The following is a 22,558-nucleotide window of genomic DNA, read 5'->3' on the forward strand; positions in this document are numbered from 1 at the left end:
TCTCAGATCAGCTTTCCCCATTCAAATCTTACCTCAACATTATAATTACTTCATAATACTGATGACGGATCAGCTCCTAGAGAGATATTATCACCTACGGCTGCAAATACAGAGGTGGCTTATTCTAATGCTTACCCAATAATGATGCACTAAATCACAGATTTGGCATATCGTTGCACATGTTGTTACACATCATGAAATATATTGAGACAGTAGGCTACAATTTGCATGACTTCAATATGATTTAAATACATAGGCCTATGTATGTATCCTATAGGCCTACTGTATTTATATTTTAATGTAGTCATCTCGGTTTTCATTTGAAGCATCTTTTTATCCTCTGCATGTTTAACAAAGACATTGGCAACTTTGTATCTGTTGTCAACTTCTGAAGTTATCAGCGGTCCACAGATGAACATCTTGATTCTATGTTTAGCGGAGAGGGCAAAAGAGCATCTAACAGCGCACCCAAGCGGTTCTACGTGGTCTGAGGCAGGCGCTAAATAACAAGCGTTTTCAAGCGCAACTTTTTCGAGCCGTTTCCCAAAAATGTACTGCTCGAAAAGCTCGAAAAGATTTAATGACGCTTCTACGAAGGTTCTAATTATGAACTTAGCCATAAGATGCTTTTGGGAAACTGGGCCTGGTCAATAGTAGTGCGCGGTATGGGAAATAGGGTGCCATTTGTGATGCACCCTAGTCTGCCAACTTCCTCTCCTATTTTTTCCTCATCTCACATACGTATGTCCTCTAGAAAGGAAAGATTCAGTTGTAACCGTGTCAAACGTCTGCCTGTTTTTGTTGCTTGGCTAGTCTGAGCAGCATCACAAAGGAAAAAATGTATCTGAATTGAAGAGACGCAGAATGCACGTTTTTACAAGTGTACTCAATCTTACAGAATTAAATCCTGACAGGCAAACTACCATGTTGTGCTTTCCCTGCCAGATCCAGGCCTGATTTACAACTATAAATTCACCAAAGACAACCAACGCAGGAGAAACGGAAAGGATGCAGTCAAGAGTCATTCAACATTTCTGCAGTTACACAAGAAGGAATACAGTATTTAACTTTTAGTTACTACTTTTAATCAAAAATATGATGATTTGTGTATTGTCAAAAACAAAGCAAAGTTCAGGAATTGTCTCCAAACAGAATGCGATCAATTGAGTATGTCTTTTGAATTGAGTTTGAAAATTCCATTCGAAATATTTATTGAATCGGTACAAGCAATGTACCGTTACATAACAAATATGGAATTTCCTCTCTGGGTGACTCCTGTTACCCAACACTATAGGCCTGCCCACACTACATCGTAGAGCATGCTTGCGCCCTAAATGGCACCCTATTCCCTTTATAGTGCAGTACGTTCACACTGGGCCCATAGGGCTTTGGTCAAAAGTGGTGCACTACAGTATATAGGGAATAGGGTGCCATTTTGGAGCACACCAGGCAACTGGTCCACAGCTAATGGAGGGTAACTCCTCAGGAAATGACAGGAACAAGAGCCATACACCTTTCCTAAAGCATCCATCTTAGAGGAGTACTATACCAAATAACAGATGTTGGTTCCTGTAGTGTAGAACGCTCTGCCAATGCAGTTACCTTAACAATATCCATTTAGCATCAAATATGATACACTACATGACCAAAAGTATGTGCACACCCTTTCAAATGAGTGGATTCAGCTATTTCAGCCACACCGACAAGTGCACAAGAACTGTTCGTCGGGAGCTTCATGAAATGGGTTTCCATGGCCGAGCAGCCGCACACAAGCCTAGGATCCCCATGCGCAAAGCCAAGCGTCGGCTGGAGTGGTGTAAAGCTCGCCGCCATTGGACTCTGGAGTGATGAATCACGCTTCACCATTTGGCAGTCAGACGGAAGAATCTGTGTTTGGCGGATGCCAGGAGAACACTGCCTGCCCCAATGCATAGTGCCAACTGTAAAGTTTGGTGGAGGAGGAATAATGGTCTGGGGCTGTTTATCATGGTTCGGGCTAGGCCCCTTAGTTCCAGTGAAGGAAAATCTTAACACTACAGCATACTAGACAATTCTGTGCTTCCAACTTGGTGGTAACAGTTTTGGGGAAGGCTATTTCCTGTTTCAGCATGACAATGCCCCCGTGCACAAAGCGAGGTCCATACAGACATGGTTTGTCGAGATCGGTGTGGAAGAACTTGACTGGCCTGCACAGAGCCCTGACCTCAACCCCATCAAATACCTTTGGGATGAATTGGAACGTGGACTGCGAGCCAGGCCTAATCAGCCAACATCAATACCCGACCTCACTAACGCTCTTGTGGCTGAATGGAAGCAAGCCCCCACAGCAATGATCCATCATCTAGTGGAAATAATGCCCATGATTTTGGAAAGATGTTCGATGATTGATACACGTAGTGTATCAACCGGCTGGTTGAGCACATTTTTACCAAATTCTTGCTTTTTAGCCTTTTTACATGTTAACTATTTATTTTCACATTCAAGGTCTCTACTAACAGGAATGGTACAATATTAATCCCTCACCTACTGAATTCCTGCCATATATCCCATATCTTTGGTCAGTGATTTTTTGTTTTCTTACAGCCCTCTGAGTAGGCACTTTAAGTGCCACAACACTGAACTGCGGCAACCCAAAAGGATACAATGTATGTAAATGCCAAAACATGCTCTACCAGCCAGTTGAAAATAAGGTTGAAGAGCTTATTTTCATTCCCCCAAATGGATTCAGAGCTGTGCTGGATGGGATTCAGGACACACACATGCATGCACGCATAAAAGAATGCACTGAAACAGGCCACTGGGCCTCCGGTACCAGGCTCCAGTTCTCAGAGTGAGAGCCACGGCAGAGCTTGTGCGTGTGTGTGCTGATACAGGACTTTACCAGGCAGCCCCATCCTGTGTGTGAGCGTTTGCCGTCATGCTCAGACCAGCAGCTATTTAAAGAGCTGAACCAAAACAAGCAGTGCACTGGTGTTGACAGAGAATGTTTGTGTGTGTGTGTGTGTGTGTGTGTGTGTGTGTGTGTGTGTGTGTGTGTGTGTGTGTGTGTGTGTGTGTGTGTGTGTGTGTGTGTGTGTGTGTGTGTGTGTGTGTGTGTGAGACTAAGCGTATATGGAGTTTACACCAAATATCTGTGTGTGTTTGTGTATGTGTGTGTGCGTGCGCATGTAGTTTCATGACAGCGCACATTGAAGTGATTAGCCTTGTCAGTCTGGTTCGGCAGGGGGGGAAAGCGGTTACCTCGATGGCCAGCTGGAACTGTTCATGCTCCCTCTGGAGTTGCTCTGCCTCTGACAGCGAGCTGGCATTTACCATGCTGGCATTCAGCATGGAATCCCCATTCCGGATCCAGCCCAGAACCTGCACAGGACACACAGAGTAGGAGTACAGTTAGGCCTGGGCCAGAGGAGGCTGGTGAGGGTAAGACGGCTCATAATAATGGCTGGAAAGTGGTGAATAGGATGGTATCAAACACCTGGAAACATGTTGTTCCTGTGTTTTTCATACCATTCCAATGATTCTGTTCCAGCTATTACTATTACATGAGCCTGTCCTCCGACTTAAAGTGCCACCAGCCACCACTGGTGGGCAAACATTCTGGGCAAACATCAGCTCACAGGAAGCGATGGTCAATGTGGCTAGAAGAACTCTGGATTATTGGTTGGCGTCAACGTAACATAATACAGTACCCATAATGTCACTTTTTTATGAGCATGAAGACACTCAGACATGGTTAACTGTAAACAGCAGTTGAAAACCTAAGGATGGATTTAGAAATACACAAAGTCATTTAGACAGAGCTTATGTAATACATATCTAATGCAACCCCAAAATCAAGCATGAACTACAACTAGAGGCACAAAGCGCTTTAGAACAGTTGAGCTTCATAAAAGCACATATTGTTGGCATAATTCGACATAAACAAGGGAATAAACTAGGATTAGCAGTAGTATTTTCTTCGCGGGCATTTAACTATTAGATATTACATACGTTCCCTTTTGTTCATTTAGGAATCCCACGAGGGATTAGAAACATGGATTGTTTTTTCTCTCTAGCTTCCTAAAACTCAGAGACCGGCTGTGCAGTTCAGGGGGATACTGAGGGTATGGCTAATCCGTACCACCTTCTTTCTTTCTTTCTTTCTTTCTTTCTTTCTTTCTTTCTTTCTTTCTTTCTTTCTTTCTTTCTGTCTCTGTACGTGTCTGTCTGTCCCTTCCTCTCTCTCTTTCTTTATTTCTTTCTTTCTTTCTGTCTCCTTCTCTCCCTCTATCTCCCGGTCTCTCTATCTCCCCTCTCTCTTCCGCTTCATATCTCTGTCTCACTCTTCCGCTCTCTTAGCCCTGCCCATTGCTACACCTTCTCCTCCTCCCTCCACCACCACAATACCTGGGCTGAGCACAGTCACAGAAGCCTCCTTCAGAGATACTCTGCGACAATCAGGTTTATTTCCTGCCTTCCTTCCATTAGAGTGCATCATGCAAAGTGGAGCCTCTTCACTCCCAAGTCCCCGGTGACAGCAGTTTGTTTGGCCCTCAATTACTACAGCCCAAATGAGATTAGTACAGAATGCGGCTAGCGCGAGGCGAGACACTGAGGATGGCGTGAGGGAAGTTAGCAGCCATCTGGGAACACCTTCCTAATACGGAGCTGTGTAATCCATGTATCAATTGTCTCGAGGCTTAAAAAGTCTCCTCCCCTTCATCTATAATAACTGAAGTGGATTTGACAAGTGACATCAATAAGGGATCATGGCTTTCACCTAGATTCACCTTGTCAGTCTATGTCATGGAAAGGTGTTCTTAATGTTTTGTATAGTCAGTGTACGTGTGTCACTACCACTGCGACAAACATAATTCATTATTTACGGAAACTGCAGCATTATTTCTATTGAGACGTGTTTTGTCTTGAAATATTATCCAATAAATATCAATTTCATTTGATATCGAGGCTGAATAATTTAACTCTAGATGTAATACTGACTATAAGAAGTGATTTGCTATGCGGATGGCCTAGTTGAATTCAGTCAGAGAGCGATCCAGCATATTTGAATCATCGATCTGTATTTCCACAGTTTGTATTTCTTGAATAGTGAGGAAGGCACACAGCTAAATGTGCTCTCTGTCAAACTGACATTCGGATGAAAATGTCCTCAAAGAGCTGCTCTCTCAGATGTGCGTCCCAAATGGCACCCTATTCCCTACATTGTGCACCACTTTTGCCCTGGTCAAAAGTCATGTACTATGTGAGGAATGAGGTACCACTTGGGACGCATCTTCGGAGTGACACGGATGATACTTTACTAGCCTGTCGGAGGATGATTAAATAATCACAACAGCTGAAGAAAATGCATTTCAAGTTTAGTGTTTTTCAATGGCACTGACATACATTGAGTTGACATTTTATCCTACAAGCAGAAAAGTAGTTAGAAACATGAGTGAAAAGCAGTCTTCACCAGGCAGCTGATACAAGCCAAACATTGAACCCCTGCTGGCAGCCATGCACTCACACTGACTGTTTGATGTAGGGTGTATCCTGCTGGGTTCTCTCATTGTGTGTGTGTGTGTGTGTGTGTGTGTGTGTGTGTGTGTGTGTGTGTGTGTGTGTGTGTGTGTGTGTGTGTGTGTGTGTGTGTGTGTGTGTGTGTGTGTGTGTGTGTGTGTGTGTGTGTGTGTGTGTGTGTGTGTGTGTGTGTGTGTGTGTGTGTGTGTGTGTGTGTGTGTGTGTGTGTGTGTCTGTGTGTCTGTGTGTCTGTGTGTGTTGGAAACAGCTATGGACTCTCACCAGTCCAGTTCACCCTAATTAGCCATAGTGTGTTTGCGAGTGCATATACAGTACCTTCAGAAAGTATTCACACCCCTTGACTTTTTCCACATTTTGTTGTGTTACAGCCTGAATTTTAAATTAATTAAATTGAGATTTTGTATCACTGGTATACACACAATACCCCATAACGTCAAAGTGGAATTATGTTTTTCGAAATGTTTACAAATTAATAAAAAATGAAAAGCTTAAATGTGTTGAGTCAATAAGTATTCAACCCTTTTGATATAGCAAGCCTAAATCCGTTCAGGAGTAAAGATTTGCTCAACAAGTCACATGATAAATGGCATGGACTCTGTGTGCAATAATAGGGGTTAACATGATTTTTGAATAACTACCTCATCTCTGTACCCTACACATACAATTATCTGTAAGGTCCCTCATTCGAGCAGTGATTTGCAAACACAGATTCAACCACAAAGACCAGGGAGATTTTTCAATGCCTCACAAAGAAGCGAACCTATTGGTAGATGGGTAAAAATAAAACAAAAGCAGACACTGAATATCCCTTGGAGAATGGTGAAGTTATTAATTACACTTTGGATCGTGTATCAATACACCTAGTCACTACAAAGATACAAGCATCCTTCCTAACTCACTTGCCGGAGAGGAAGGAAACCGCTCAGGGATTTCACCATGAGGCCAATGGTGACTTTAAAACAGTTACAGAGTTTAATGGCTGTGATAGGATGGATCAACAACAGTGTAGTTACTCCACAACACTAACCTAAATGACACAGTAAAAAGAAGGAAGCATGTACAAAATAAAAATATTCCAAAACATGCATCCTGTTTGCAATAAGGCACTAAAGTAAAACTGCAACAAAATATGGCAAATAAATGAACTTTATGTCCTGAGAATAAAGTGTTATGTTTGGGGAAAATCCAATACAACACATCACTGAGTACCACTCTTCATATTTTTGTTATGGGTGTTCTTGTCATCAGGAAGGACCAGGGAGTCTACTTTCCTACAGAGAGTAGGAGACAAATGCACCTTTCAGCAAGACTATAGCCTAAAACACAAGGCCAAATATACACTGGAGTTGCTTACCAAGATGACATTGAATGTTCCTGAGTGGCCTAGTTACAGTTTTAACTTAAAATCATCTTGAAAATATATGGCAGGACTTGAAAATGGCCGTCTAGCAAATGTTGTACATTCCAGGTGAGTGTAACCGATGTGAAATGGCTAGTTAGTTAGCGGTGGTGCGCGCTAATAGCGTTGTCAATCGGGTGACGTCACTCGCTCTGTGACCTGAAGTAGTTGTTCCCCTTGGTCTGCAAGGGCCGCGGATTTTCTGTGAGCGATGGGTAACGATGCTTCGAGGGTGGCTGTTGTCGATGTGTGCAGAGGGGCCCTGGTTCAAGCCCAGGTAGGGGCGAGGAGAGGGACGGAAGCTATACTGTTACATGTGCAAAGCTCTTAGAGACTTACCCAGAAAGACTCACAGCTATAATCGCTGCCAAAGGTGATTTTAACATTTGAGTCAAGGGTGTGAGATATTTCTGTTTTTCATTTTCAATAAACTTGCAAACATTTAAACATTTCCAAAAACATGTTTTCACTTTGACTTTATAGGGTATTGTGTATCACAGGAGTTTGGTGGCACCTTAATTGGGGAGGAATGGTATCAAATACATCAACACAGGCAGTGGTGCCATTCCAGTCATTATTATGAGCCGTCCTCCCCTCATCAGCCTCCACTGTTGTGTATGGAAGGGTGAGAAAAACATGTATTTAATCCATTCAGAATTCAGGCTGTAACACAACAAAATGTGGAATAAATCAAGGGGTATAAATACTTCCTGACGGCACCGCACAACATGAGCATGTGTACGTGTGTGCATGCGTACTCCCACCCACCTGTTTGACTTCTGACTGCAGGTGGCGGAGCTGCAGACACTCCTGCAGTCTCTTCTGGGTCTGGTCAGCGCTCACGTCCAGCTCATGCTGCTTCTCATGGAGGAACTCCAGCAGCTCCTGGACCTGAGTGGCCAGATCCACCTCCTTTTCCCCAGTCAGCTCAATGCCTGTGCCGCCACACAAAACTACTGTCACTACCACACGTAACCATACAGTCACGCATAGTTATATTCCATAAATTAGCCTATTCGGTTGTCAGTTTTAAATGTTCTGCTTTTCTTCCTGTCAGCAGAGTCTGAACGCTAAGACCAAATTGTATTGGATTTATTTGAGTGTTTCCACCTATCACTGGGCAATAGGAGTGGCTGCAGACCTTTGTGGTATATATGAAGGATGTGTTATAAACTGTAGCACTAGGTGGCGCTAGTCCACTAGTCCTTCTCCATTTCAATCTGTCCGCGTTCCTTCTCAATTAATGAATTAAAATCACCCTACTTAAAAAGACAACACTTCCCTTCAATGTCTAATTAAATAATGACTGTGATTACCCCAAACCCAAAGGGTTATGAAGTCTATCCCAAAAGGAACCCTATTCCCTATGATGCACGACATTTGACCAGAGCTCGGAGGAGCACCACTCCAAAAACCTGCAATGAAACTGTCCATACTGTAAATGTACACTATAAAATGTGACACTAGTACAGCTGGCTATTTTAATCTCCCATCCTGAAATATTGTCTAGAGCCCAGCACAAACCTTTTGGAGGGCTTAGGTCTCCATTGGTCCCGACTGAGGGGGATGTCACAGTCCACACAGTCCATGAAGGGCACACGAGGGTGGCCCAGATTTCAGCTCCACCCCCCGCCCTCCCCTTCCTCCCCCCTCTTGGCACAGAGTGATGGCTGGCACGGTGGATGCTCCTCACCCCTCTGGTGTGTGTGAGGGGGGCTATGGGGAGGTGGTGTGCGTGCGTCCCAAATGGCACTCCATTCCATATAAAGTGCACTACTTTTGACCCGGGCTCATAGGGCTCTGGTCAAAAATAGTGTATTATATAGGGAATAGAGTACAATTTGCGATGCAGCTCAGGCCTCATATTAAGCCCCATGCAGTGCAGTGGGGAGGGTAAGAGGATTGTGCTGAGGGAGAAGGAAAGCCATGCTTTTTTAACCTAATTCCTGACTCCTCTCTCTCCAGATGGTAAACACCAGATTCGCCCCCGGCACCTCTGATGCTGCCTCCCTCCACCCCATCCTACTATCAACTCCTTCCACTTGGCCCAAGTCAGGTGACCTCTGCTCTCTCTGAGTTGGCAGGGCAGCACATTCTCAGTCACATCAATGCTCCTGTCGCAATCTCTGAACCCGCAGACACAATAGGAGTCTTGCAGCCAGAAACGGACTGGCAAATATCAGATGGGCTTTTTAATTTTTAGCCCAGCGGGCCTGTCTAAATCGTTTTTTTTTTTTTTTTTTGGCAGAATGATCATTGTTTGGCAAATAATGGGAGCCTCAAGGAAAGAAATGGGACTGTATTTGGGCCTTCAAGACAAAAAATGTGCCTGTGTTAGAAAAGCCTGGACCTCAGCTAGAAAGGTGGCTTGTGTTTCAGAGGACGCATGGCTCTTGACCTTCGCCTCTCCCGAGTCCGTACGGGAGTTGCAGCGATGAGACAGAAGTATTACAATGTAAACATGCTTTTAACCTGCATATTTCAAGACATGGCATATGGGGGTGTAGTGAGATACCCAATGGACTGGACGATTCTCTTCTCATCACTCATCTTGAAAAAATGTATACTTAAAACTTGAAATACATACTACAAACTTGGAAGTCAATCAACCCACCATCATAACAATAGCATGAAATAGCATGGGTGACCGAGAAAAACAAATTGATACAATTTAAGGCCAAGTGGCAAACAATAATGCAGGCACTAGAAGAGATGGGGGTGTGAGCATGCGGTTCTGGGCAGATGAGATGTAGTCAATGTTTGTGTGTAAGTTGTAAGTTCTTCTTCGTCTGTATAAGTTTGTAAATGGAGTAGAGAATACAAAATACAAAAAGAAAAAAGAAAGTTAAAGGAGAAATGCTTGTACCTAAAAAAAATTTAAAAAAAGGGAAGGCCTTAAAAATGGTCAAAGACTCCAGCCACCCAAGTCATAAACATTTATAAATGTTCCATCCCTAGAATAAGTCACTTTTTTCCCGGGTAACCAGGGAAGCGTTATTCATAAGCATTAGAAAGTATATACTGTAAATAGGCATATGTCTGGATTTGATTAGAGCTTTGATCTAGCCTGATGCTACCTGAGTCTGAAGAACCATCCATTAAAATAAAAAATGATGAGCCCTACATTAAAGACATTTAATGATCCCAAGCCCAAAAAAGCCCAAATGATTGTGCCGTTATCCAACACATATATGATATAGGCTACTGCACATTACGCACAACAGAAAAACAAAAGCCCATATATGTAGCTAGCTATATGCTCTCTTGGGTAAATAAATGAAACCAGCTCCAGTAGGCTAATCTTTTGGAGTGTGAACTGTATTACTGTACTGTATTGTATTATACGGACTGTTGAAACCATGATAAAGCGGGGAGAGAACTTGTGATTCTGGTGCAGCACATGCAGCCTACAAAGTCACAAGTATAGGCTAGCGAATTTGATTTTCATTTAGAAATTTAATAGGGACTATTTGTATAATTAGTAGGCTGACGCATATATACGCATATTTCCATAATATTATTAGCCTACCTCCTCTTTCTCTCTCTAATGTTGCTTCATTACTTCCAACAGTTAAATGAAATAAGTTATGTTGTCCACATCTTCATCACTCTAATGACATCCTTGAATAATATAGGACAAAAGTTAGATGCAGAAGGTTTTCACTTGTCTTCACAAAGATTGAATGCTTATGGGTCTGAATAAATAACTGCTATAGCCTTCCGCCATCGCTCATTCGTTCTTCTTTCAAACTACCCGTGAGTTCTATTGGCTGATTTATTTAACATTCAGCCAACAAGAGTTTGCGTCCCTCTTCGAATAGTCTATCGGTATAAAAAAAATGCACAAATAAAATAATGTCCAGCAAGCTATTCCTGCATGGGACTCCAAGAGCTAAGGAGCGTTTAGTAATGAGAGGCCAGCGAAGCACAGGTGCGTGTGTATTGGGCAAGAGACAGAGGTTATAAGTTAGAAGCTTATTATGCACAACCCATCATTAATTAGATTCATATAAGGATAATACTGCATTGAATGTATTACTGTATGTATTAAAGAGGTAGGCTAAGACATCTATATATAGGGCTATATATCAATGTAGAACAGGATTGTCTCTTTTTGATGCAATTAGAATGGAGTTGATGGAGAGAGAGAAAGGCTGCGAGAGTTTTCACGCGTGCACTGATTTAAAGCAACGATATTCGATTGATAGGCTGTTTTAAAACTCTCCAGCTGCAATTTAAAAAGGTAAAACCTTTACGATTAAAAAATAAGGTGACCCGAAAGACAGATAGAGATGTGAAAATTAGACGCGCATTCGGTCTTTATATTACTGTAGCATAGACTATGCTGAAGAAAATGTAGGCCTACCTGTCACAAGAAAGAAAGTGATCATGATGAGATGATAGGTCTACATGCATTGTGAACTGCGCTCCATACTGAGATGGGCTGTCTGTTCCCACCCTGAGCGTTGATGATTCATCATGCAGAGGCCGTAGAGAAGCCAGATTTATACATTGCATATAATGTAACAGTTCCATTTCACACCATGCTGTTCATATAAATAATTTATTATAATTTACCGGTTTCTCGCAGTTATTTATCCTGGGAAAAGGGAGTGGTTTTGGGTGGTAAATCCCGATAATTCTCGGTAACAGGGTTTCCGCTATTCAAATAATGTACTTTCCCTCCCTTCCCTGTAACCGGCTCCGGTCTGGTCTTAGTCTCTCTCACCTGAGGCCTGGACTTCCATGATGTACTGGTGCAGGTCCTGTCCCTGCTGCATCACCTCGAAGGTCATGTTGTTCATGGCCAGCTTGCGCTCCGTGTGGCGTTGCAGCCGCTGCTCGGCCAGGGTCAGGTCCTCCGAGTTGAAGTCATTCACCTGGCGCAGCAGGTCCTCGTTCCACGAGTCCAGCTCCGCCGTCACCTGCAGGGAGGTCAGCCAGGCAAGGTTAATGATGTAAGTGTTGCACCTGGATGGGCAAAGGAACTCACACTGAGACCGAGTGTTATCGATTATGAAATGAAGTCGTTACGTGCAGCTCAGATGACACTGTGAAAGATGAAGCTATACCAAACAAAGCTATTCCACTGGACATACAGTACATTACATGGATAGTAGCTATATAGCTCTCCCTGTATTATTGTTCTTAATGACAGCATTGGGTAATAATCCCCCCCAAAGTAATTTACTACTGTAGTCATTTAAGTTCCATTGGTAGTCTTTCTTTTATTCACTGTAGTATAATGCCATGTTTTTCTGAAACTTTAAGACCCTAGATCCGCCCATTAGTAATTCACGGCACGTCGCGGCCTAGGACATACTAAAGAGCAACACTGCTCCACACTGCAGTTCAGTGGAGGCCTAGTCCTCATCAGGGACTACAAAGACAGTTATCTATCAAAGTCAACTGACATTAGGTCTCTCCAAGCCTCACGCTAAGACCATTAGATTACTGTGTGGCCAGCAGATGCCATCTCACAAACACACGAACACACGCTCATGCACATACACACCCACCCACACATGCAAACAAGCACACACGTACGTTTGCACATACACACACATAGACACCAGTGGAGGCTCCTCATAAGAGATAGGGGAGGACCATCCTCCTCAGTGAATTTCAGAAAAATACAAATATTGAAACATTAAAAAAGTAATCATTTTCGATAAAACTATACTAAATATATTCATGTCACCAAATAATTTATTAAAACACACTGTTTTGCAATGAAGGTCTACAGTAGCCTCAACAGCACACTCTGGGGTAGCACCATGGTGTAGCCAGAGGACAGCTAGTTTCCATCCTCCTCTGGGTACATTGCCTTCAATACAAAACCTAGGAGGCTCATGGTTATCACCCCCTTCCATAGACTTACAGTAATTATGACAACTTCCAGAGGATGTCCTCCAACCTATCAGAGCTCGTGTTGTCCACCCAATCAAAGGATCAGAGAATAAATCTAGTACTTAGAGCATAAGGTACAGCTAGCTAGCAAATTTAACAACTTAATTTATCTTCAACAATGAAGGAGAAGCAAGAGAGAGAGAGAGCGAGAAAGAGAGAGGGGGCTAGCTAAACTCAGCAAAAAAAGAAACGTCCCTTTTTCAGGACCCTGTCTTTCAAAGATAATTCGTAAAAATCCAAATAACTTCACAGATCTTCATTGTAAAGGGTTAAAAACTGCTTCCCATGCTTGTTCAATTAACCATAAACAATTAACGAACATGCACCTGTGGAATGCACCTACTGACTCTGAAAAACACCAAAAGAAAGATGCCCAGGGTCCCTGCTCATCTGCGTGAACGTGCCTTAGGCATGCTGCAAGGACTGCAGATGTGGCCAGGGCAATAAATTGCAATGTCCGTACTGTGAGACGCCTAAGACATCGCTACAGGGAGACAGGACGCACAGATGATCGTCCTCGCAGTGGCAGACCACGTGTAACAAAACCTGCACAGGATCGGTACATCAGAACATCACACCTGCGGGACAGGTACAGGATGGCAACAACAACTGCCTGAGTTACACCAGGAACGCACAATCCCTCCATCAGTGCTCAGACTCTCTGCAATAGGCTGAGAGAGGCTGGACTGAGGGCTTGTAGGCCTGTTTTGTAAGGCAGGTCCTCACCAGACATCACCGGCAACAACGTCGCCTATGGGCACAAACCCACCGTCGCTGGACCAGACAGGACTGGTAAAAAAATGCTCTTCACTGACGAGTCACGGTTTTGTCTCACCAGGGGTGATGGTCGGATTCGCATTTATCGTCGAAGGAATGAGCATTACACCGAGGCCTGTACTCTGGAGCGGGATCGATTTGGAGGTGGAAGGTCCGTCATGGTCTGGGTCGGTGTGTCACAGCATCATCGGACTGAGCTTGTTGTCATTGCAGGCAATCTCAACGCTGTGCGTTACAGGAAGGGTACCCTCATGTGGTACCCTTCCTGCAGGCTCATCCTGACATGACCCTCCAGCATGACAATGCCACCAGCCATGTTTCAGTTGTTGAATCTTATGCTCATACAAATATTTACACATGTCAAGTTTGCCGAAAATAAACGCAGTTGACAGTGAGAGGACATTTCTTATTTTGCTGAGTTTATATTTAGTTGTATTTTTTTTCCACTTTCACTGACTTAGCTAGCGAATGCAGCTAGCTAGTTTCACCTACTCATACACCCAGCTGAAAACAGAGAGGGATTCTAGGTTAGCTAGATGGCTATGGCTATCCAACACTGGAACTCTTCAAAGTCAAGGTAAACTTTTGGTTGTATTAATTTATTTCCACCGGTACCCACCAGTGTATCGGCTAAACTACTTGCTGTACACTGTACTGCATAATTGTAGGGGATTTAGTAACGCATTATTTCTAGTAGCTATGTTGACTATGACGTTAGATAATGTGGTGATAACGATGTAGGCTGTGTGTAGGGGTTAGTGGTTAGGAAATTAAATTAAAGTTTGGCTAGGAGAGTTTTTTTCGCCTGTTGTGTTGTGCAATGAAGTCCACAAACAAAGGGAAAAGCTGAGAGGAGGAGAGCGCATAGATGCGAGAAGGAATTATACAACGAGCAAAGTGATCATGCTGTTTGTTGGTGGCTGCTATGAAAGTGAAATTTGCGGGGATCAGGGGTGTATTCATTCCGCCGATTCTATTGAAAAACGTTTCTTAGACGGAAGCAAATAGAACGAAACGGGGATAAACATACCTGAATTTGTCCAATAGAAACTCTCGGTTTGCAACTGTTTGGACTACTGTTTAAACCCTAGATCAGCCAGATGCAGGCAAGAGCGTGCAAGGCGGTATTGAATGTGTCACTGTCTGTCACCTTGATTACTCACATTTTTCTCCTGACCTGTGCTCCTACGTTGTAAACTTTAATTTGTAGGCTAGGTTGTAGCAACCTCATGATAGGTATCGGGAAAAATGTGTAATAAAAATAAGGCCATGCTCATAAAGAAAATGATCGTCCTCCCTGATCTTAAACGGCACCGCCATTGGCACACACCCAGCCACCCCCACGCACAGACCGTCTCCCCTCTCCCCCTCCCCCTCCCCCTCCTTTCCCTTGACCCCCACCCCCCCGGCCTCTGGTGCCTCTCACCTCGATGGTGTACTGCTCAAAGATGCGTAGCTGCAGGAAGATGTCCAGCTTGATCTTCCTCTCGTGGAACAGCTCCTCCATCTGGCCTTGGGCCTCGTCCAGCTGCTGCAGGACACTCTCGATGTGGGCGATGGAGCTGTTGTGGGGCATCTTGTTGGTGGACATGGCAGCGTCCCTGGTTGGGGAGAGAGAGAGAGAGGGAGAGCAGCAAGATTTGTGAACTGTTGCCACAAGAAAAGGGCAACCAGTGAAGAACAAACACCATTGTAAATACAACCTATAGTTATGTTTATTTACTTTCCCTTTTGTACTTCAACTATTTGCCCATCGTTACAACAAAGTGTATGGACATAATATGACATTTGAAATGTCTTTATTCTTTTATAACTTCTGTGAGTGTCATGTTTACTGTTCATTTTTATTGTTTATTTCACTTTTGTTTATTATCTACTTCACTTGCTTTGCCAATGTTAACATATGTTTCCTATGCCAATAAAGCCCTTGAATTGAATTGAGAGGGGGCGAGAGAGAGGGAGGGATTGTTGTTATTATTTTTTGGGGGGTTATTGCTTTTGTTTGTGTTGACAATGTAAGTTGCTAACTTTTCATGTCAATAAAGTACATTAGAGAGAGGAGAGAGAGAGAGAAACCCTGAGCTGTGAGATCGGTAGTACTAAGGGCACGACTCAAATGGCACCCTATTCCCTTTATTGTGCACTACCTTTTGACCAGGGCTCCTAGTGGCACATTTCCATTCAGGATTTACCCAAAAGGCTCAGACTTTTCTGTTTCCATCTACGCGGGCCTGCACCCGTGTCTCACTGGGCCATGGCTCTGGCTGACCTGCTCTAACTTGCAGCCAATCCCAGGCCATTGGTACATTACTGATGTCATTTACATAACAATGGCCAACTGTGAACTTTAACACCTTCTCACAAAGCAACAGTCTTAATGATGCAGAGGTTGTTGATTCTGCTCTCCCCAAGTGTCACACTCCAATTGGAAACACAATTACACTGGAGTTCACATTAACATAACACACTGGTGTCGGCGGGAGTCTCCATGGAAATGCGGCAGTCCGTTCAAAAGTAGTGCACTATATAGGGAATAGGGTGCCATTTGGGACAACACAAAAATATAACGAGCAAAATAGGAGCAACGGAATGTTCTTGTCATGGCGTTAGTGTTCAATAAGGGAGGTTGTAAAATATGTCAGAAACGGAATAAGCCAATTCTCCTCATTGTAAAGGCACTTTAACACACCTGTCCTTGGAGTGGATGAGCAACATTTTTATTTAACTAGACAAGTCAGTTAAGAACAAAATTGTATTTAGAATGGCGGCCTACCCCGGCCAAACCCTCCCCTAACCCGGACGACGCTGGGCCGATTATGCGCCGCCCGATCACGGCCAGTTGTGATACAGCCCGGGATTGAACCGGGGTCTGTAGTGACACCTCTAGCACTGAGATGCAGTGCCTTAGACAGCTGCGCCACTCAGGAACACCTATCACTATGTAACATGTATCACCATGTAGTATTGAACTTATAGTGCGTAAGTCTAATGGTCTGACCCCCTTGACCCTCTCTCCTACACAGGGACCCGAGGCCCATACAGTAATAATTTAGGATCAGGTTCCCCCTGTCCGTGTACTCTTACACCAGGGTTGGGCTCAATTCAGAACTGAATTGAGAATGCCTCATAAATTCCAATTAAATTCTTGAATTTGAATCGAATTTGAATTGATGTAGTAAACCGAATACAGAATTGCAATTCGAATTTGAATGAAAAGAAATACAATAGAATTCAGTGAAATTCAAATGCCTATTCTATTATATATTAGGTGTAGTCTATACAAATATACAGTACATCTTGTACATAAAACAACAGAGGCTACCTGGGGCGGCAGGTAGCCTAGTGGTTAGAGTGTTGGAGTAGTAACTGAAAGGTTGCCAAAAGGTTGCAAGATCGAATCCCCGAGCTGACAAGGTACAAATCTGTCGGTCTGCCCCTGAACAAGGCCGTTAACCCACTGTTCCTAGGCCATCATTGAAAATGAGAATTTGTTCTCAACTGACTTGCCTAGTTAAATAAATAAAAAAAATATATTCTTTGTTATCTGAAAGTGTGACCTGTCAGATTCAATGAAACTCTCATGTTCTATGACTGGGTGGAATTTCTTTGAATTGCACTGAATTCAATTCTATTTCCTGTCAGTCAAATTAAAATTATACTTCCTGTGGGGTTTGGCCAATTAAATCCGATTTTTCAACTCATGAGTTGAATGGGAGTCAATTCCAAAAGTCCTAGCACAGCACTCATACTCAGATGATTTATGAAATCAGGCCCAGTATGAGCGCTGATGTAGGATCAGCCCCATCGCCCCCTGCTGGGCTGTAACACATTCCGGGGAGGGGGGGGGGGGCGTTTCTAGGATCAGCTTTCCCTTCCCCAATCCAAACCTTAACCAGTAGTGGTTAAAAGGCTCAGCACTGACCTGAGCTGCTGGATGAGGTCCTCTCCTTCCTTGATGACGTTGAGCGTAGCCTCCAGCGTGGCCGTCTGCTGCTGCTGGAACTGCTTGATGAGCTCCTGGACTGACTCCACCGAGTCTGAACACACCTCCTCCAACAGCTCCTTCTGGAGATCCTCCATCCACGTCCACAGCTGGAAGGAGGGAAGGTGAGAGAGAGGGATGAGAGAGAGACAGCAACACAATTAGACCCAACCAAATCATGAGAAAATAAAAAGATACTTACTTGACACATTGGAAAGAATTAACAAAAAAACAGAGCAAACTAGAATGCTATTTGGCCCTAACCAGAGAGTACACAGTGGCAGAATACCTGACCACTGTGACTGACCCAAACTTAAGGAAAACTTTGACTATGTACAGAGTCAGTGAGCATAGCCTTGCTATTGAGAAAGGCCGCCGTAGGCAGACCTGGCTCTCAAGAGAAGACAGGCTATGTGCACACTGCCCACAAAATGAGGTGGAAACTGAGCTGCACATCCTAACCTCCTGACAAATGTATGACCGTATTAGAGACACATATTCCCCTCAGATTACACAGATCCACAAAGAATTCGAAAACAAACCCAATTTTGATAAACTCCCATATCTACTGGGTGAAATGCCACAGTGTGCCATCACAGCAGCAAGATTTGTGACCTGTTGCCACAAGAAAAGGGCAACCAGTGAAGAACAAACACCATTGTAAATACAACCCATATTTATGTTGATTTACTTTCCCTTATGTACTTTTACTATTTGCCCATCGTTACAACAACGTATATAGATATTTGACATGTCTTTATTCTTTCAGAACTTCTGTGAGTGTCATGTTTACTGTTCACTTTTATTGTTTATTTCACTTGTGTTTATTATCTACTTCACTTGCTTTGCCAATGTTAACATATGTTTCCCATGCCAATACAGCCCTTGACTTGAATTTAATTGACAATGAGAGAGAGGAAGGGAGAAAGGTTGGAGATGGGAGGGAGGAGGGTTGGAGGAAGAGGGGGGAGAGAGAGGCAGGGAGGGTTGGATGGAGAAGAGAGAGAGAGAGAGATTTAACACTACAGTACACAACATACCCACACCTTGTGGGAAAGCGTGTCAACAGATACAACATGTGCAATGTTGAGGACAACTGAACCACTATGTCAAAGTAACGCAATTGCTTAGTCAAAATAGACTAACTTCAGCTTTTTGCTTCATATGCACAATACATATGCAGCATATCTTTCTCTTTAGACTAATTGTTTGACAGCGGGGAAGAAAATCCATTTCCATCTCCACAATTAGCAAACTGCTCCCCAAACGCACCTAAAATAGACTTCCATTCTTCAAGCTATAGTGATTTTTCACAGAGAAAGACTAACCGGCACTTGAATATTTCAGTTAGGGAACAGAAGCTTGAAATACAATTACACACAACACCTGAAGCATAATCCGAGTAAATTGGCAGGAGATGTTTTGATTGTGTTTTAAGGGGGAAATTATCCGCAAAGTTCAGCATCTGCTTTGTCATCTTTTCAGCATCCGTCCACACGCTAGCTTGGCAAGACTTTGTGTACGTCCCAAATGGCACCCTATTCCCTATATAGTGCCCTACTTTTGACCGGGGCCCTTAAGGTTCTAGTCAAAAGTAGTGCACTACATAGGGAATAGGATGCCATTTGGGATGCAGACCTCTCACTGTTAGTAGTTCGTTAGAGCTCTACTGCGATGCACTGTTGATGTTCTTAATTTACATAAACCATTTGTGGACATAGCTGTGGTCTGCTAGGCCTGCTGTTCCTCAAACGCATATTCATAGGACATTATGGTAATCGTGAGGCTGCTCTGCCCTTTTCACACTCTCAGAGAAGTCTGTGTGTATGTCTGTATGTGTGTGTGTACGCGCGGGCTCGTGCATGCATATGTTGGAAATTCGTTTCACTCATTTAAGTTTATCGTATCTAGTTAAATTATTTTGCCATGACAATTACATCAGTTCAATCGTAGTGCAGCCAGCCATAAAACAATGCTTGGATTTACTGATTGCTAAGTGACTCCCAAGTGGCGCAACGGTCTAAGGCACTGCTTTTCTGCATGACCCTGGTTCGATCCCGGGCTGTATCACAACCGGCCGTGATCCGGAGTCCCATAGGGCTTCGTCCGGGTTAGGGGAGGGTTTGGCCGGGGTAGGCCGTCATTGTAAAATAAGAACTGGTTCTTAACTGACTTGCCTAGTTAAATAAAATTTAAAAAAGTGTTCATCAATAGATAATTGGAAGATGGCGAGCACTACAACAAGAGCACTTCAAGTGTTGTCTAAAGCATGGCAGTGAGGGAGAAAACAAGCTAATCATTGAATCATCAGATATCATTGTACTTGTAAGATACATTGTAAGATAAGTTAGAACAAAACATATAACAAAACATTAAAAAAACACTAACAGACAAATTGTATTCCAGGAACCACAAAAACACCTTCCAAGATACTAAGAATGTCATCTCTCTCCAGTGACATACTGCATGCATCCCAAATGGCACCCTATTCCCATATAGGGCTCTGGTCAACAGTAGTGCACTATATAGGGAATCGGGTCCCATTTGGGACAAAACCACCGCCATCATTTTCACAAGAACCTATCATATCATGCAGATACAGACGGAATTCTCTCTGAGTCTCAAAGGGTTAACAAAATCCATAAAGCAGAGGTTGCCGTCTCTGTGGTTCCCATGGTAACTGCTCCCCATGACTGATCTGAGCACGCTCAGAATTGAACGTGCTTCTCTGTGTGACTCCTGCTCTAGCTGAAGGACCCTGGCTGTGCTGTGCTGCACTGGGCATGACAGACACAAACAGCTACCACACACTTACACACAGATTTCACCATAAACCTGAATTAGGATAAAATAGGTTGTGACACAGCAGTTGTAATCCCGGGTTTGGATTACTGTTATAGAATGTACAGTACAAACACACACTTCACACTTACACACTGATTTCACCGTAAACCTGAGTACAGACATGGGATTAGGGTGAAATAGGTTGTGCCACAGCAGTTGTAATTCTGTGCTATTACAATAGAGTCTATTACAATATTACAGGATTCCTGGCTTTGTAGTATTGTAATAGACTATACACATATACATATATGCCATACTTCTAAATGTTAAGCATATGAGCTAGGAATATCCTGTGACTTCTATTCTACAGATGCTTTCATTCACTGTGTTTGTTCATCCATGAGCCAGGAGTAAAATTAGTTGAATGCCAATATCTCATTATCTAATTTAACCCGGAAGTGAGGTAAGACATTCCAACAGGTATAATTGTAAATTACTATAGCAACTACATTTACACTATATTTGTAATACCGAACACTAAAATGCCTGTTTGAAATGAATTTGGGGCAATCAAAAGGCACTGATAACATTCTCTAAGAGCATACAACATCAAGGAACCTAAACGGACACATAAATGAGCCATTTGGACCCCTACGGGCCCTGGTCAAATGTAGTGCTCTATATAGGGAATAGGGCGCCATTTGGGACAACCGTTTGTCTTTTTGTGTCCCAACCATGTGGCGGACAGACAGAGGCTTCCCAACAGTCCTCCCTGTGATTGCTAAATCACGGCTCCGATTGCTTTCCTCGTCTGCTTGATGGTGCAGCTCGACCTAGCACTCAGTCAGCCGCCCAGCAGCCTGCCGAAGACCAGCACGATAGCGTCCCAAATGGCACCCTATTCCCTATATAGTGCACTACTTTTGACCAGACCCCATGGTAAGGCGGAACGGCGTGCCATTTGGTATGCAGCCTACAGTATGTCTCCATGTAGACCATTCTCCAGAATGAAAATTACCCTCTTCCTGCACGGCACAGCAGCCACAAGCATTCCTTCTTGTAAGCTAATTGCTGCTTTCTGTTGCTCTGGTAGAAAGTATATTAAATGCCAATTGATATAAAGGCAAAAACATAAACGCAAGCTGAAGGCGGACGCAGCCGAGGAGACAACGCATTAGGGAAATGAAAAAGATGCCTCGTCATACTTTACAGAGGGGTAAGGAGTGACTACGCCTTCGTAAAATCAAAAATGCCTGGGCGGAGCGCATCGTTTTGATTTACGTGAGATGAGAATATACAAAAATCGACAAAACTTCCTCTTGACAGGAAACACCAAAGTTAGAAGTTGTCAGTAATTGTCAGTTGAGCCAGTGTTGATTTGTTGGCATTAGCGACACATCCGATGCAGTGAGTGTGCCCTTGGCAATCTGACCATGTCGTGTCATTAGGCTTTTAAAAAGCAATGCCATCTCCTCTAGTGGGCTACTACCACTGACCAGCCCTATACAGTGGGGTTTGGACTGTGTCCCAAATGTCTCCTTATTCCCTATGTAGTGCACTATTGATCAGTGCAATTGGGCTCTGGTCAAAAGTAGTACACTATAGGGAATAGGGTGCCATTTGGGATGCAGGATTGGTCTCTACATTAATCATGGATGTGGCCTTGGCTTTCAGGATAACACTCAAACCCTAGGAGTCTTATCTCAGGCCATTCTTGGCATACGTTTGTTTGCATCTTCAAGCCAAGCTCTCAAAGCCCCTTAAAGCCAAATATATTTTTCTGTTCTATCAGAGTCCAACAACGTTTCATGGTCTACATCCCAAATACCTATTCCCTACATAGTGCACTACTTTTGACTAGAGGCTTTGGTCAAAAAGTAGTCCATTAGGTAGGGAATAAGGTGCTATTTAGGATGCAGCCCAGAGCTGTCCAAGTGGAGACCACTTCTTGGGGCCAAGTGGCCCTGTCGGTCACTGTTAACAGGCATGTTCTATGTGACCGCTACTTCATATCCAGCTCTGGTGTCCCACGGCATTACCACTTCCCTTTGCTTAACTCCAATACAAATATCTACTGTTGACTGCCAGAGTGATCCCACAGATCCCATCATCATCCATAAGCAATCTACCATACTGGATCATGTAGCCGGGAGCCAGCCAGTCAATTACTCCAACCAAATAGGCTT

General features: G+C 43.5%; 1 protein-coding gene across 2 annotated transcripts in view; it reads right to left on the reverse strand.

Annotated features, from left to right (window-relative positions):
* The window catches only part of LOC106581831 (kalirin), a 292,220-nt gene that overhangs the window by 105,433 nt on the left and 164,229 nt on the right, over positions 1 to 22,558 (reverse strand). For both annotated transcript variants that reach the window (XM_014164228.3, XM_014164230.3), the window contains exons 12-16: positions 17,529 to 17,698; positions 15,033 to 15,207; positions 11,649 to 11,844; positions 7,688 to 7,854; positions 3,241 to 3,360 (exon numbers count right to left, since the gene is read on the reverse strand). In XM_014164228.3, the coding sequence (XP_014019703.1) occupies positions 3,241 to 3,360; positions 7,688 to 7,854; positions 11,649 to 11,844; positions 15,033 to 15,207; positions 17,529 to 17,698 (828 nt within the window). The remainder of the gene's footprint in view (positions 1 to 3,240; positions 3,361 to 7,687; positions 7,855 to 11,648; positions 11,845 to 15,032; positions 15,208 to 17,528; positions 17,699 to 22,558) is intronic.

Source organism: Salmo salar, chromosome 21 (genome assembly GCF_965601325.2).
Source record: "Salmo salar chromosome 21, fSalSal1, whole genome shotgun sequence".
NCBI classification, from domain to species: domain Eukaryota; kingdom Metazoa; phylum Chordata; class Actinopteri; order Salmoniformes; family Salmonidae; genus Salmo; species Salmo salar.